Here is a 13,304-nt window from a genome sequence, read left to right on the forward strand (position 1 = left end):
TCAGTAGGGTTTACTTCTGAGTAGACTTCTATAGATTGCACTGTTAAAGTATTATCTAAGTCAACTTTGAGAAATCTGTATTTTGGGGGGAGGCGTCCAAGGTGACTCAAAACTTCCCATAGCTATATGACATTTGCTTGCAATATTGCTTGTTACTGGGTAAGTTCAAGGCGTTGCTATTAGTATATAAAGCCCTTAACAGCTTGGCACCAGTTTACTTGAGGGATTGCCTTACCCAGTAAGTGTCCACTTGGTTGCTTTGATCTGTGGTTGAATAGTCACTGTTACAGGTGCTGCATGATATTAATTAGCATGGCAGCATGCCGAGATCAAGCAGGTGCCTTCACTGTGCCCTTTTCAGTGTTTGCTAAAAACATTTTTCTTCAGACAAGCTTATTTAGATATGTAGAAGCTGAAAGTGATCATAAACTGTTTGTAGCTCTTGATTTTAATTATAATAATTTGAATTGCTTTTTAACAAACTGTCTTTTTCAGCAATCTTAATGTTTCTTTTAATTTTTTGCAAACCGCCTTAGAGGTTCTATGTGCAATCATGTGATAGATCAGCTTTGTTAAACAAATAAATATATAGCTGGGAGTAAAAAGTGAAATATTTTGGCCCTATGCGTGGCTATGCTCCTGCATCCTTTAAAACAGATTGTCCTTGATTCAGTTATGTTGTCTTCATTACAGTTTAATGTGGTAGTAGAGGGTAGGGGGAGAAAAAGGGGCAAAGTATAGGGGGTGAAGCTTTATCCTATGCTACATTTCTGTACCAGAAACAACAGAATATTTAAAACCAATTCTCCCTCCCTGCCTCAGCAGCTGAAACATATTTTTTCTGGAGTCGGTCCTCTTGGTTTTGATGGACTTAATTTTCAAGTAGGCATAGGGTTATTTGAATAGCTATATTAAGATTTAATTATAATTAGTATGAGAAAAGTGCCTTTCCTCCAACAGTTTTATAAATGAAACAGGACTGATTCTACCATGAGGAAAACACCTCTTAGGTAGAAAATTGTCAATTATTTAGTTTTACTTGTTTTTACCAAAGGTGTGCTGCTTTAATTTTCCATCTCTTGGGCATGTCTGGCCAAGTGGTGCCAAAGAAGGACAGAACTTTTTTTATGTATGCTACAACAGCAGCAAGAATACTCATCGCAAAGTATTGGAAGACGCAAGATCTACCCACTCTGGAAGAATGGCAGATGAAACTGATTGACTGTATGGGATTGGCAGAAATGACGAGCAGAATCCGTGACCAGGGAGAAGAGTCGGCTGAAGAAGATTGGAAAAAATTTAAGGACTATTTACAGAAATATTGCAAAATTAAAGAAAGTTAGATGGTGTTGGATTGAAATTGAGAGGTTTCTAGCTGTAATGATACAAAGGAACATAGATGGGGGGGGGGAAAGGGTTTGAAAAATAAGGTAATGTTATAAGCTGTAACGCTTTAAATGAAGGATTTGCTGAACAAATAACCTTAATTGGGATACAAGAAGGAGAAGTATGAGGAGGTCTGAGAAATTTGTTATTTAAAAGTATGGTTTATGAATTTTATGTCTTTTTTGTTTGTTCTGTTTTTGTTTGTTTGTTTAAAAAATTGGAAAATCTAATAAATATTCTTTAAAAAAAAAAAATTCCATCTCAAGCATCAAATCCCCTGAGCTAGCTTCGAATGAACACCACACATAGAGTTGGTAATTTCGAGAACTGTTGGCCAATTAAATCATTTTAGCTGATTAATCATCGGGCCTAACTTAATTCAAATAGCTTTATTACATTCAGATGTGTTTCCATATTACCAAAATCCAAAATAAGTGGAGGAGGATGGGGTTTAGATCCTGGAGGAAGTGTAAGATAATTTACACAGCGTAATAAACAAGAGGTATCACACATTGTTACTTGTCCTTAATGTTTTCTTTCTTCATTTCCTAAATAGAACAGCAACCCACAGCCTAATTCCAGACACAAATGTATCCCAACAGCTCAGCAGTTTCTCCAATGAGCCAACTTGTTTTGGAGGGGCGATTGTATGACAAGAGCTGCTAGGGTGAGCAGTTTACGGTGCAGCAGACCTCTGAATGAGCCAAGAGAATCCTGGTTTAGCCACTGGCAAATCCCCAGTGCTGGTTTAGCTGAATATACACCTATATAACTTGCTTATCCTATCTCGGCCAGACCTGGCTAATTCAAGGCCGGCATAAATCCCCCAAAAGGAGTGAGATGTGACCAGGAATGGAGGATTTAAGATGGATATGCAGTCATGTGACCTGCAAAAAATGGTAGTGTGAGTTAAACTATTTTAAAGACTTGATTTCCCTCTGACAGGGTTGGGCCTCCTCAACCAACAGCAGCCTTGTTCCTGAATGGGATTTGGGTCTAACATAACTTTATGCCAGCTTAATTTTCACCATCTTACTTTACACCAGTTTCTTATGCATAATTGTTGCCTTAGGTGATTAATCCTCAATTTAAACTGTTTGCGGCCTTAGAATTTACCAAAATAAAAAAGATAATTGTAACATAGCAACAGGTTTTCCTTTTAAAAAAATGTATGCACAACTCGTTTTGGGTTTAAGTCTAAAGTGTTTTTTGAAAAATTCCATTGATGGAGCTAACCATTAAACAAAGCCATATATGGCGTTAATATTGGTTTTTCCAGGAACATGACTCAAGATTTTCTTTTTAGATGGGAAAATGCCAGTTGACCTATCTTTGTTTTTGTTATATAAGCCTTTATCAGCCTCATTCTGGAGGAGGAATGGCTACATTCGGGGGGGGGGGGGAATCAGCTATAAAAAGAAACCTATTAACAAGAAAACTATTAATAGTGTCATGACATTGATGATGTCAACCTAGGAGCCAATACCATTAGAATACACCCATCTCCCCTCACAAAAACAAGAAAAATAAAGATTGTTGAGGATGCACTTATTCACCATAGTAGTAAACACTTGAGCGCACTATCAATGGCATTTTCTTTATGACTTGGTACTGTAGCCTAAGTACTGTACAGTGGTACCTCAGGTTAAGTACTTAATTCGTTCCGGAGGTCCGTACTTAACCTGAAACTGTTCTTAACCTGAAGCACCACTTTAGCTAATGGGGCCTCCTGCTGCCACCGTGCCGCCGGAGCACGATTTCTGTTCTCATCCTGAAGCAAAGTTCTTAACCTGAGGTAATATTTCTGGGTTAGCGGAGTCTGTAACCTGAAGCGCATGTAACCTGAAGCCTATGTAACCTGAGGTACCACTGTACTCTCATTTTCCTACTCATGTTGAAATACTGCCCCTCAATGAGGCCTAACTTAGATTCACAAAATATTTAGGGGTGTGCGTACCCCTGCGTCCCCCCAGAAAAGAAAAGCACTGGAAACATCACAAGAGAATGACATGGGTCACGCCACATCATAATTTGGATTACTCCAACTTTGTCTGGATAAATGAAGCCTAAATCCTGTCAAACCAGTGTAAAACAGCACCAATAATTTTGCAAGCTAGACACAGCCTCACCTAAACGCATCTCAAATCTCACCTGAATTGCAAGAGTTGCGTTTGGATTGCTGGTAATGTCGGGGTAATGGAAGAAAGGAATGAAGAGCAGGGGGCAAACTCTGTCAGGTGCAGATTCTCCCTTCACCACATCGCTGTGGTGAGGAAAGCCTCCTCTGCTGAAATGGCCCATGAGACAGTAGAGAGAAAGTTGTCAAGGTCTGGGCCTCCTTTCCTTCCTCAGCAGCTTCTAGTCCCCTGCTAGGCTGCTCACTTGCTTCACCTCATGGAGCATCAACTTCCTGCCAAGGCCTTCCTCTTCTGCCTTTATGCCCTGAAGCCTTTCCCAGACTGCAGGTGTAACGGTGGGAAAGGCCACACCTGTTTGAATTCTGACCTTCAAGGAGAAAAAGGAGGGAAAGCAAGAATGCAGAAAAAGAGAGGAGGGAAACTTGGGGAAGGGTCATAGCTCAGCGACAGACCATCTGTTTTGCATGTGGAAGGTTCCGGGTTCAAGTTCCAGCATCTCTGAGTAAGTCTGGGAATCCCCCCTCAGAAATTCTGGAGGGCTGCCGGTCATAGGAGGCAACGCTGACCTAGAAGGGCCAATGGTTAGACTCAGCGTCAGCCAACTTCCTCTGTGCAGCTCCCTGTCACTGGCGACGCAAATGGGTGGGGAGGCAGGCAGTTGTGCGCTGCAGCCCAGCAGATTGTTATTTTTATTTATTTATTTGAGAAAATGTATATTCTGCTTACTTGAAAGTAGAGACATCGTAAGCAGTTTACAAAGGACAAGGTCAAATGTTTGTTTAAAATAAAATACTGATAAAAGCGAATGTTAAAAATAAGTTAAATATATATAAAATCAGCCATTTTAAAAGCAATTGTATCTAATACAATTTAAGTATGTTAAAATCACATGCCCAGGTAGGCCTACTGAAAGAAAAAAGTTTTTAACTGAGCACCAGAAACAATACAGCAAAAGCTTCTGTCTAATAATCTCTGCAGGGTAGTTCTGGGTTTTGGATTCCACAGCAAGATAGGGCAAACATGGTGGTTATTTCTATACTTAAACTTTACATATATATTTTTGAAGCCCATTTGTTTGTGTTTATTTGTTGTTTTACAGGTAAGGTTGGTTGCTGAAAAGGAAGAGTGGGACAACAGAGGAGTTTCCTACTCCCGAAAGAGGTCACTAAATCCTATACCCAGAGATAGCTAGAGGAACTGTAACTAAAAACCTTTTTAAATTATATTTTTGTAACAATAACAAAAGGGATCTTTTAATTTTTAGAACTAAAAATACTGAATCTTGCGCCGTAATTAACGGTAATTGAAGGCACAGGTTAATCAAAGGCTGGGCTGCAACTCTCCGACAGACAGGGACATTGGGAGTTCAATAACATCTTTGCATTATTGCTCTGGTATAGTTGGAAATACACTAGCCTGGAAAGTAGGACTGAGCAAGAGAACCCAGTAACATTGATTCTGCTGATAATTTGTATTAGAGACTGATGTTAAGTACAGACAAAAGGTAGTATCGACCAATAATTTCTATTGGTTTAGAGGAGTGGGAGACCTTTAGCTCTCCAGATGTTGTTAGACTACAACTCCCATCATCCCTGACCATTGGCCAAGCTAGCTGGGACTGATAGGAGTTGTAGTCCAGCAACACCTAAGGTTCCAGCCCTAGTTTAGAAAAAAGAGAAGTGACCTGAAAATAACTCAGCACTTCTGTTTTGTGAAAAGTTTGCCTGTTTTTCTACACAAACTGCTGTTAAAGGCATAAGAGCATCCCACACTATCCGCCCCCACCCTGGTCATTGCCAAGCCTCCTAATTCTTGACACAGAGCAAAGGTTTTGTTATTAAGAGAAGTGGGATATACAATATACAAAATACTGTGTCCCTCAACTCCTGGAATGAATCTTGTAGCGTCTATAATGAAGCTAAATCACCACCATGAAGGAAGTCCAATGCAGTAGTTTAAAATATTTATTTCTTATTTCTTATATGTTTACCTTAACAGACATAAGGCATTTTCCCTAATTTCATACAGAAATACATAAGACATGCATAGACCAATATGGCCTGTTTCAATGAATATTCAACATGGTAAATATAATGTCAGTTTCATGAATATAAATACAATATATAGATTAAAAAATATGCCACATCATACAAAATTACAATCCAGACCTTATTCAGCGAATTGTCTTATAGATAAACCCACTATGAACATCCACTGCTTTTTCATCTTATTTTTAAGCCACCTGCTGCCATACAGACTTTCATTTCAAGAGATCTCGCCAATGCAGCATCTACCTCTTATTGGGATATTAGTTATCTGCATCTCCACATTACACTAAATGCTGTCAGATCTCCTCTTGCATTGAGTGTTCATGCAGTTTATTGTGTTAAGCTAAACTTCATTTCTGCCAAGCTCATGTACATCAATCCCAAGCTTGCTTATCTGAGGCTGCAATCGTGTACACACTTCCCAGGAAGCAAGTCCCATTGAGCTCAATAGGAGTTGCTTCCAAGTTAAGATATAGGACTGCACTGCAAAAGCAGAAAGGCAGTGAGATCTACTTCCCAGGAATCTGTGCCGTCTTTAGGATGGGGCCTGTTAGTTTTTTTCCTTTGTCAGCACAGAGTGTAGAAGACCATTTTTATCCACAGCCTTGAAAGTTCAGAGCTACAAAATGGCGAGCTACTGGCATTTATGAATGATTAAAAAATAAGAGGTTGTAACAGATGCTTGAAGGTCACACAAAAAAGTTATAACAATACTTTGGCAAGAGTGCAACATAAGAGCATTTGAGGTAGAGTTGTTATGTAGGATGTGTGTCCTGATCAAAGTAGCACAGTCATTTTCCATTTTAATTTAAGTCCAAACAATGCAAGTCTTCTCTTTCAGATCTTGACCTCTTCATTTCTGATCTTCTTGATCCCAAAAGAGCTTGCATTATATGTTAAGAGAAGCCTGCCAAACCAAATAAGATCACTGCTTCAATTTTACCCTCTCTTAAGAAATGGGGCCCAGATTTGCCCTTTCTTCATCTGACAGCCCACCGAAAAAGAAAACCAGTTGAAGGGATGCTTTCTGACCCAACCCATTCAATGGAATTCCAAGAAGATGGCAGTATTTAACTGCTTTGTCATCTGTCCAAAGGGAAGATTTATTTGGGCCCTCCTCTACTTTCAGAGAGTTAATATTTAGAACAACACTCCTTGATCTTTTCCTGGAGTGGAATGTTAAGAAGTCAAAACAGAGCTTCAGCAATGCTTTGTCAGTAATTCGTGATGACTCGAGGATTAGGGTTGGTGATCTTTCCACTAAGACGTCGTCTTCAGGCTTTCCCAAATATTTTGCTTTTGATATGTTCGGTTATGCTTCATCTGCTTCGGTTTGTGCAGCCTGCTCTTCAGTTTGGCAATATTAAAAGACGCTTTGATACTATTACTGATGGCATCCAACCTGCAGAAACAAGAAACCATTAAATAAATCAAGAGACCATACATTCTGATCTTCCTATTCACATGTAACCCAGATTGTATAGATGCTTGTACATAGCAATTCTGCTCCTTTTTCCTTCCCACCTTTTGGGATGTTAAACGAAACACACATCCACATACTCCTATACCAGGGCTTCCCAAACTTGGGTCTCCAGCTGTTTTGGACTACAACTCCCATCATCCCTAGCTAGCGGGACTAGTGGTCAGGGGCGATGGGAATTGTAGTCCAAAAGCAGCTGGAGACCCATTTGGGAAAAACCTGTGCTATACTAATTCAAGTTGATTCAATATAACCCTAAAGGTCTGCCATATTTTATGGCAGGGAGCAAAGGGATGATAGAAGTCTCACCTGCTAAATCCCTGTATCAGTCTGCTGTTAAAAGCAGTAGCAATTTCAAAAAGGAAGAATGACAACTAACGCACATTGCACCTCAGTTTTTATTATGAGAATCTGCCTACATGTACATTAAATGGTGTATATGCAGTATATTTTGGTGTCCATACGTGGAACTCTTTTTGCAGTCATCCACAGCCAGGATTTAATTTATTGTGAGGACTGCATAGGCATGATTTCTCCCCTGAAGAGACTTAGCACTTTGAAGTGCCAAACCCATTTTGGAAGCAGGATATTTACATAAATTTATTAAACGGGATTACTTTCTGCAAGATAATGCTCAACATTAATCACAAAAGTAAGAGATCAATATGCTTCAGGTGAAGTTAAAAGGGGGAGAAAAACACCCTTTAGAGTCACTGCCAGTCTCATCTGTGAGAAAACTTATTTCAGGCACCATATTTGGTGCTTAATTAGATGCTTGCATATGAGCAAAATACATCTGCCAAGTAGCCTAAAGGCAATTCAACTGAATGCAAATCTATCCGATCCAAGGTCCTGTTCCTAACGCTTCCTGGTTTCCATGAAGCAGTCTGTTCCATACAATGAAGAAACTGTGTAGGTAACAGATGTGGTGCAAAGATTCTACCCCAGCTACCAAAAGGCTTCACTTTCCCCAGATTTTTTAAGAGAACTAAACACAGCTTATACCCTCTTGCACAGACATTTCTTTCACTCAACCCTTTCCCCCACAGCGTCTCAAATAACAAACTCACCTTCTCATTTTCTTGCTGTTAGCCAGTTGTCTGAACGCACATTTCAATCCAAGCCCTTTGCAACCTCTATCTTTATGAAGATTTCTCCAGCCTTTCTCTGTGGTGGACTGAGTCCTGTTTATATTTTTAAAAGGAAAGAGCAAAAGAGGTGCGGCTATGAGGACATTTGCATGATTTACATATAATGAACAATTACATTTCTTTTTTTACGCTAGCTTTTCTCCATACTTGTCAACACTCCAATATTAACTAGACAAGAGCCTAACAGGTATGCTGGACTAAGAGACCAAACATCACTAATGAGTTTCATGGCTGAATGGAGATTTGAATCTTACAGTATGTGAGTCCAACACTCTATATACCACTCTGGTTCTTTGCCTACACTTAAGCTTTTTTTAAAAAAAATTGTGGCCTTTTACACACACACACACACACACACACACACACACACACACAGGTTCTACTCATGTATAGTATAGTATACTTATTCTAGTACACCCGCTTCATCTAGCGTCCATTCTGGCGAACGTCCGCGGCAAACCCGGAAGTACCGGAATGGGTTACTTCCGGGTTTGCCGCTGGTGCATGCGCAGAAGTGCTAAATCGCGCTTCGCACATGCGCAGAAGCACAAACCGCTTCGCGCATATGCGGCGCTTTGCCCTGCGTCCTTTTCAGCTAGCGGCCAGAGCTCCGGAACAGATTCCAGTCGCAAAACAAGGTACGACTGTATCTAATAAACTGGAACCTAGCACTCAATTCATTATAGCACAGGTGAAAGAGGACAGAACAAACCAAAACGGACCAGTGTTCTTTTCCAGTCTCGCAGAAGCTTGTGCACTTCTTGTCTTTTAGGTTAGCACACTGGCATCTTCCATGTCTTCCAAGAGGTAAATCTTCCAGTGACCGCCTTGATCGGGAAGGACTCCCGAGCCCATATGGCACAATTCGCCTATCGTTGGAGGGAGGGGAGAGAGAGAAGAGGGAGAGAACTGTTTAATTCACTCACAGAAATAAAAGTTAGGAGCGTTGATTTAAAAGGACTCTGGCCACACCAAAGGTTGAAACTCACATTTGCTAATGACTTCTAACACACATTTGCATAGGCTGGTGGAAAAAGCAACACCAGTTTGCATTTTAGCAAATGTTAGCTGCCACAACTGAAACTTGAGGGAACTCATATTTAGGCTGACTTCTAGAGCCACTTTACAAATTTCATTTTCCGGAGCACAATAGTGTGTGACCAAGACAAATTGATGTTTGCAAACGCTGGCATCAAATATGTACACTTGTCAAGGAGATGTCCCTACTTGAAGACAAAACCCAAGTTTGCTTCTGCACACTGTGCGAAACGTGTTAAAATTCAAAATTCAGTGTGCTGTGCGAGATGTGTTAAAATTCAAGATTCGTTATGCATCTTCATCAGCATGCAATGAGCTCTCTCCCAATTCAAAATACAAATAAGTTGCACCATTCATGTCTATTTAGCAATGAAGCCCTCCTTCCAATTATTACACTATTAAGGCAACTAATTAAAATGCTATTGGTGATGTTAGTGCCAGATGGTGGTTTTTAAAGATACATTTCAGCGCACTTATCAATGGTGCTTTTTAATTATACAACACAATTCTTTGGACAACAGCATTCCTGGCCTTTCTTTGCTAATCTCTAATGGTGATTAACCATGGTCCTTCCACACATTATGCTGAGCCAGCAAGGAGCCACAGAAAGAATTTTTGACTAGATTCTGTCTTAGCGGAATGTGCTCAAGATATTCCTCCCCCTCCCTTCTTGGCTACAATCCAGTAACAAATTTCAGTCTAACGCTGCAAATTATTTTGTTTCTGGGTGAATCAACTCTTTTACCCTACCCCAATGCACACACAATCCCGAAACAGAACAATTTAACTGGCTTTAACCTTTTAGCCATTAAGCAGCCTAGTACAAATTCTTTTCAGAAGAATTTAAAATTTGTTTAGGACCAGAATAGCATGAAAAGCTGGAGTTAGTAAGCATGTTTATTCATAAGCAAACCTTGTTTCATATAATGAGCCACTACTCTCTTGGAAGTAAAATGCAACCCTCAGCATTCTTCATGTTACTTCAAGTCTTCTTCTTCTGTCATTAAGAAGCGTCCTAGAATATCCTAGGATGCACCTATAAAGCTACTTAAATCCCACTGGTTTCAGGGATCACAGTCGCAACCATTAGGGCTGCAATCCTACACACCTACTTGAGAGTAAGCCCTTTTGGACTTTGCGAGAGTTACATCTGAATCCACTAAAGGTACTATTAGTGAAGTGATACTTTCAGAAAGCAATGCCTTGATTTGTACTTTTATTGCAGCAACATGAAATGCTTTGGTGCTTTTAAAAAATTATGATTTTTTTCCAGCTGGCGCTATGCAAAGTCTAAGATACACTTAGCCTTCTGCTTGGTACCAGACTGGTGCTGTGATTATGGCCCAGAGAGAGCACCAGACAGATGAGCTGAGGAGGTTACTTTAAAGGAGGAATTAGCAGGCTAATTATGCCACAACCGCAACCTCGCCACGATAATAATTAAAAAAAACTGCATTAATGGCTTAGTTCCAAGGAGGAGGCAGTACTCACTCGGGAGTGTTGATCCAGATGATGTCCAGGTGGCAGAAATAGACACACTCCTTATCCATCAGGGAAGAGCAGGAGCACCGCTTGGACCTGCGCAGCGGCCAGGGGGCGCTCGAAGGCTGCCTTTGGGCGCTCTCGGAGGCGCCGAGCTCCGCGTCTGCAGCATCTGCAGGAGAGAGAAAGAGCAGCGCTTGAGCGGCGCTTGTGCAAAGGGGAAAGAAGCCACGAGACAGGCAGGCGCTCCTATCGGAGCTTGGCCGGGAGGGAAGGCGCGCTATTCGGAAAGGAGACGGGAGCAGCTGCCATGCCTGCAGGGCAGCGCAAGGTTTATCAGGGACACGCGGCGATCGTCGTTACCGGGCAACTTTCTCCACGTGGCTGACAATAAAGACGCAGCTTTTTTGGCTGACGTTCTTGATCCGAGCCAGCAGAGGAAGGCGAAATCTAAGGGGGACGGAGCGCAAGGGCTTTTAAACCGGAGCGCTTCTGTTTTATGGCGCCATGCAAGCAGCTGATGAGTCTTAAATCCATTTCACACAGTGTTGGAGGAACCGCAGAGCCGGAGCGGTGGCTGCCTTGGGGATGCCCTCCGAGGGGGGCCTTAGACCCAGTTCATTCCCCCTCCACTCCACCTCGCTTTCCCTCACCTCCTGATGCTGCGTGACATAGGAACCAACTCCTAGGGGCCGAGGTCCCTTCGCCTCCCCAATAAAGTATTTGAGGGGGTCGCTAGCGCCCGCCCCAGTTGATGGGCATTGCCATTCAATTGTGCGTGTGGCTTCTTGTGGAGGATCCTGCGGGACAAGGCTTACCTGCCCCCCCCCCAATATTTTATTCAAGTCGGCGCCTCTGGAAAAATCGTAACCTAGCCTACTGGGAAGCAACCCTTGTATTCAGTGGGGGCTTATTCCCCAGTCTAGGGAGTGTAGTTCGACTCCTTGAATTCATACAATCGCAACAAGTTCCATTAAATAAGCGAATCGAGAGTCCCTGCGCTTACTCTGAAGATGCTCACTAAGAGAGAAAATGCGATCCTGAGCATCTTTCGAATAATGTTTGTGCAGGGTAGGTATAGGTATGCTACGGAGGCTAAAACGGAGCCAGAATCAGATCAGGTAAGGCAATTTGCGATTTCTAGGCAATGGACGGGCTAGTTGTACCTTTTTATTATTATTAGGGTTTACTTCCGAGTAGGCATGGGCAGGGGCAGGCCGCTTGTAATTCTGACCGGCGGCGGGTGCCCCCCAGCTGCTCCGCATGTGGAGTTTGTGGGTGTCTTTAGCGTGCCAAAGTCTGTTCAAAGGAATGGGTTTTTAGGAGCGCTTAGCTCTGCAAAGGAGTGCGGTAGAACCAGGATGCCCTTAGTCCGAAATCCCATCCAGGTTACCTCCCCGGGCTCAACATGTCAATGCAGAATTATTCGTATAGATTAAACGAGGTCGAGAAAATCCGCTCGAAGGGATGAGACGGGGCATATAAAAGAAAAAACCCTTTAAATAATCGAACTTTCGCAACCACAAAACCAGTAGCGGCAGAATACTCGTTTACTCTGTGTGCGGTGCACATGCCACCAAACATTTATCCGCCATAAGATCGCGTTAACTCTCGGAGGAATCTGGTTAAAACCAGCCACTCCGGGTTAACGGCCTTGTGGATCGCAGCCGAGGCGCTCCTTAACACCTTGGCAGCAAGCGAAGCGACGAAGCCAGCGCTCAGGTAAAAGATTGGAGAGAGTTTCAGGCCAGTGACCTCAGAGCCTTATCACTCTTCCTCGGCTGGACGCAGTCTACCAGCAAAAGTACACTCTTGACCTAGGCACGCTTGCAGTGGGAACTTGGAAAAACGGGAGTGGAGGGGGTAGGAGTAGCGTGCATTATCTCCCCCCCCCCCGGGGGGGTGAAAAAAGAAAGAAAGCGCAGCGGATTCCTCAGCTTACCTGTGTGGCTGATCACAAAGAGCAGGGGAAGGATCAATCGCGTGTAATCCATTCCGACGACTCTTCTGGTAAACCCAAGGCAAGCGAATGGAACTCCCCCTTTAAACCCCGTTTGCTCCCGCAGCAGGTTGGAGGTAGTAGCCGAGCGACTGTGCTTGCTCGCCAAGGATCCAAGGAAGACGAAAGGACTCCGCAATCCGCTAGGCAGCAGTGAGGCTCCCTGCGAGCTTCTGCCCGCGCTGGCTCTGGGCGGCTCCTTTTATACCGCTCCCCTACAGAGCGGAGTAAACAGCGCTCCTACTTTATTTTATCCCGAGACAATGTTATTGTGTCATTAGTCACCGAGAGGCAACGTGCAGAGCGAGATAAGGGCAGGCTCGGGAGGAAATCGCTGCGAGCTTCTGAGGCAGACGCCGTCTGGCAAGGCAGGGGCAGGGTTGCACAGGAAAATAAATACCCGGAGCAGACCTTTCGGAAAGACCGAAATCCCGCGGGCCAAGGGCGCCTCCAGCACGCGGCCGCCAGGGGGCGCAGCGCCGCGGCCTCTGCTGCGCCTGGGGGGCTTTGGCCCGCTGCCCGGGATTAGAAACGGCAATGGGATTGCTTTCGGGTCAGGTTTTAAAAGGCGGGAGGCGGCCA

The 13,304-nt window shown here is 43.0% G+C and overlaps 1 protein-coding gene across 1 annotated transcript; it reads right to left on the bottom strand.

The window, feature by feature from the left end:
- Window positions 1-5,501: 5,501 nt before the first annotated feature.
- Window positions 5,502-12,877, bottom strand: EDN1 (endothelin 1). The gene is made up of 5 exons (XM_053396898.1): window positions 12,666-12,877; window positions 10,733-10,895; window positions 8,926-9,072; window positions 8,123-8,236; window positions 5,502-6,974 (listed from the first exon to the last, which is right to left on the bottom strand). The coding sequence occupies exons 1-5, from the start codon at window positions 12,715-12,717 to the stop codon at window positions 6,833-6,835; spliced, it is 618 nt and encodes a 205-aa protein (XP_053252873.1). The 5' UTR covers window positions 12,718-12,877; the 3' UTR covers window positions 5,502-6,832.
- Window positions 12,878-13,304: the final 427 nt, after the last annotated feature.

This window comes from Podarcis raffonei, chromosome 7 (genome assembly GCF_027172205.1).
Source record: "Podarcis raffonei isolate rPodRaf1 chromosome 7, rPodRaf1.pri, whole genome shotgun sequence".
In the NCBI taxonomy this organism is placed as follows: domain Eukaryota; kingdom Metazoa; phylum Chordata; class Lepidosauria; order Squamata; family Lacertidae; genus Podarcis; species Podarcis raffonei.

What these genes read in the sequence shown, in the direction of transcription:
- EDN1 (XM_053396898.1), bottom strand. Translation starts at nt 12,717, where the DNA reads ATGGATTACACGCGATTGATCCTTCCCCTGCTCTTTGTGATCAGCCAC. An exon ending in GAGACTGGAAAAGAACACTG is followed by an intron (nt 8,237 to 8,925) that starts GTCCGTTTTGGT and finishes AAATATAAACAG; the next exon opens with GACTCAGTCCACCACAGAGA. An exon ending in AACAGCAAGAAAATGAGAAG is followed by an intron (nt 6,975 to 8,122) that starts GTGAGTTTGTTA and finishes TTGTTTCTGCAG; the next exon opens with GTTGGATGCCATCAGTAATA.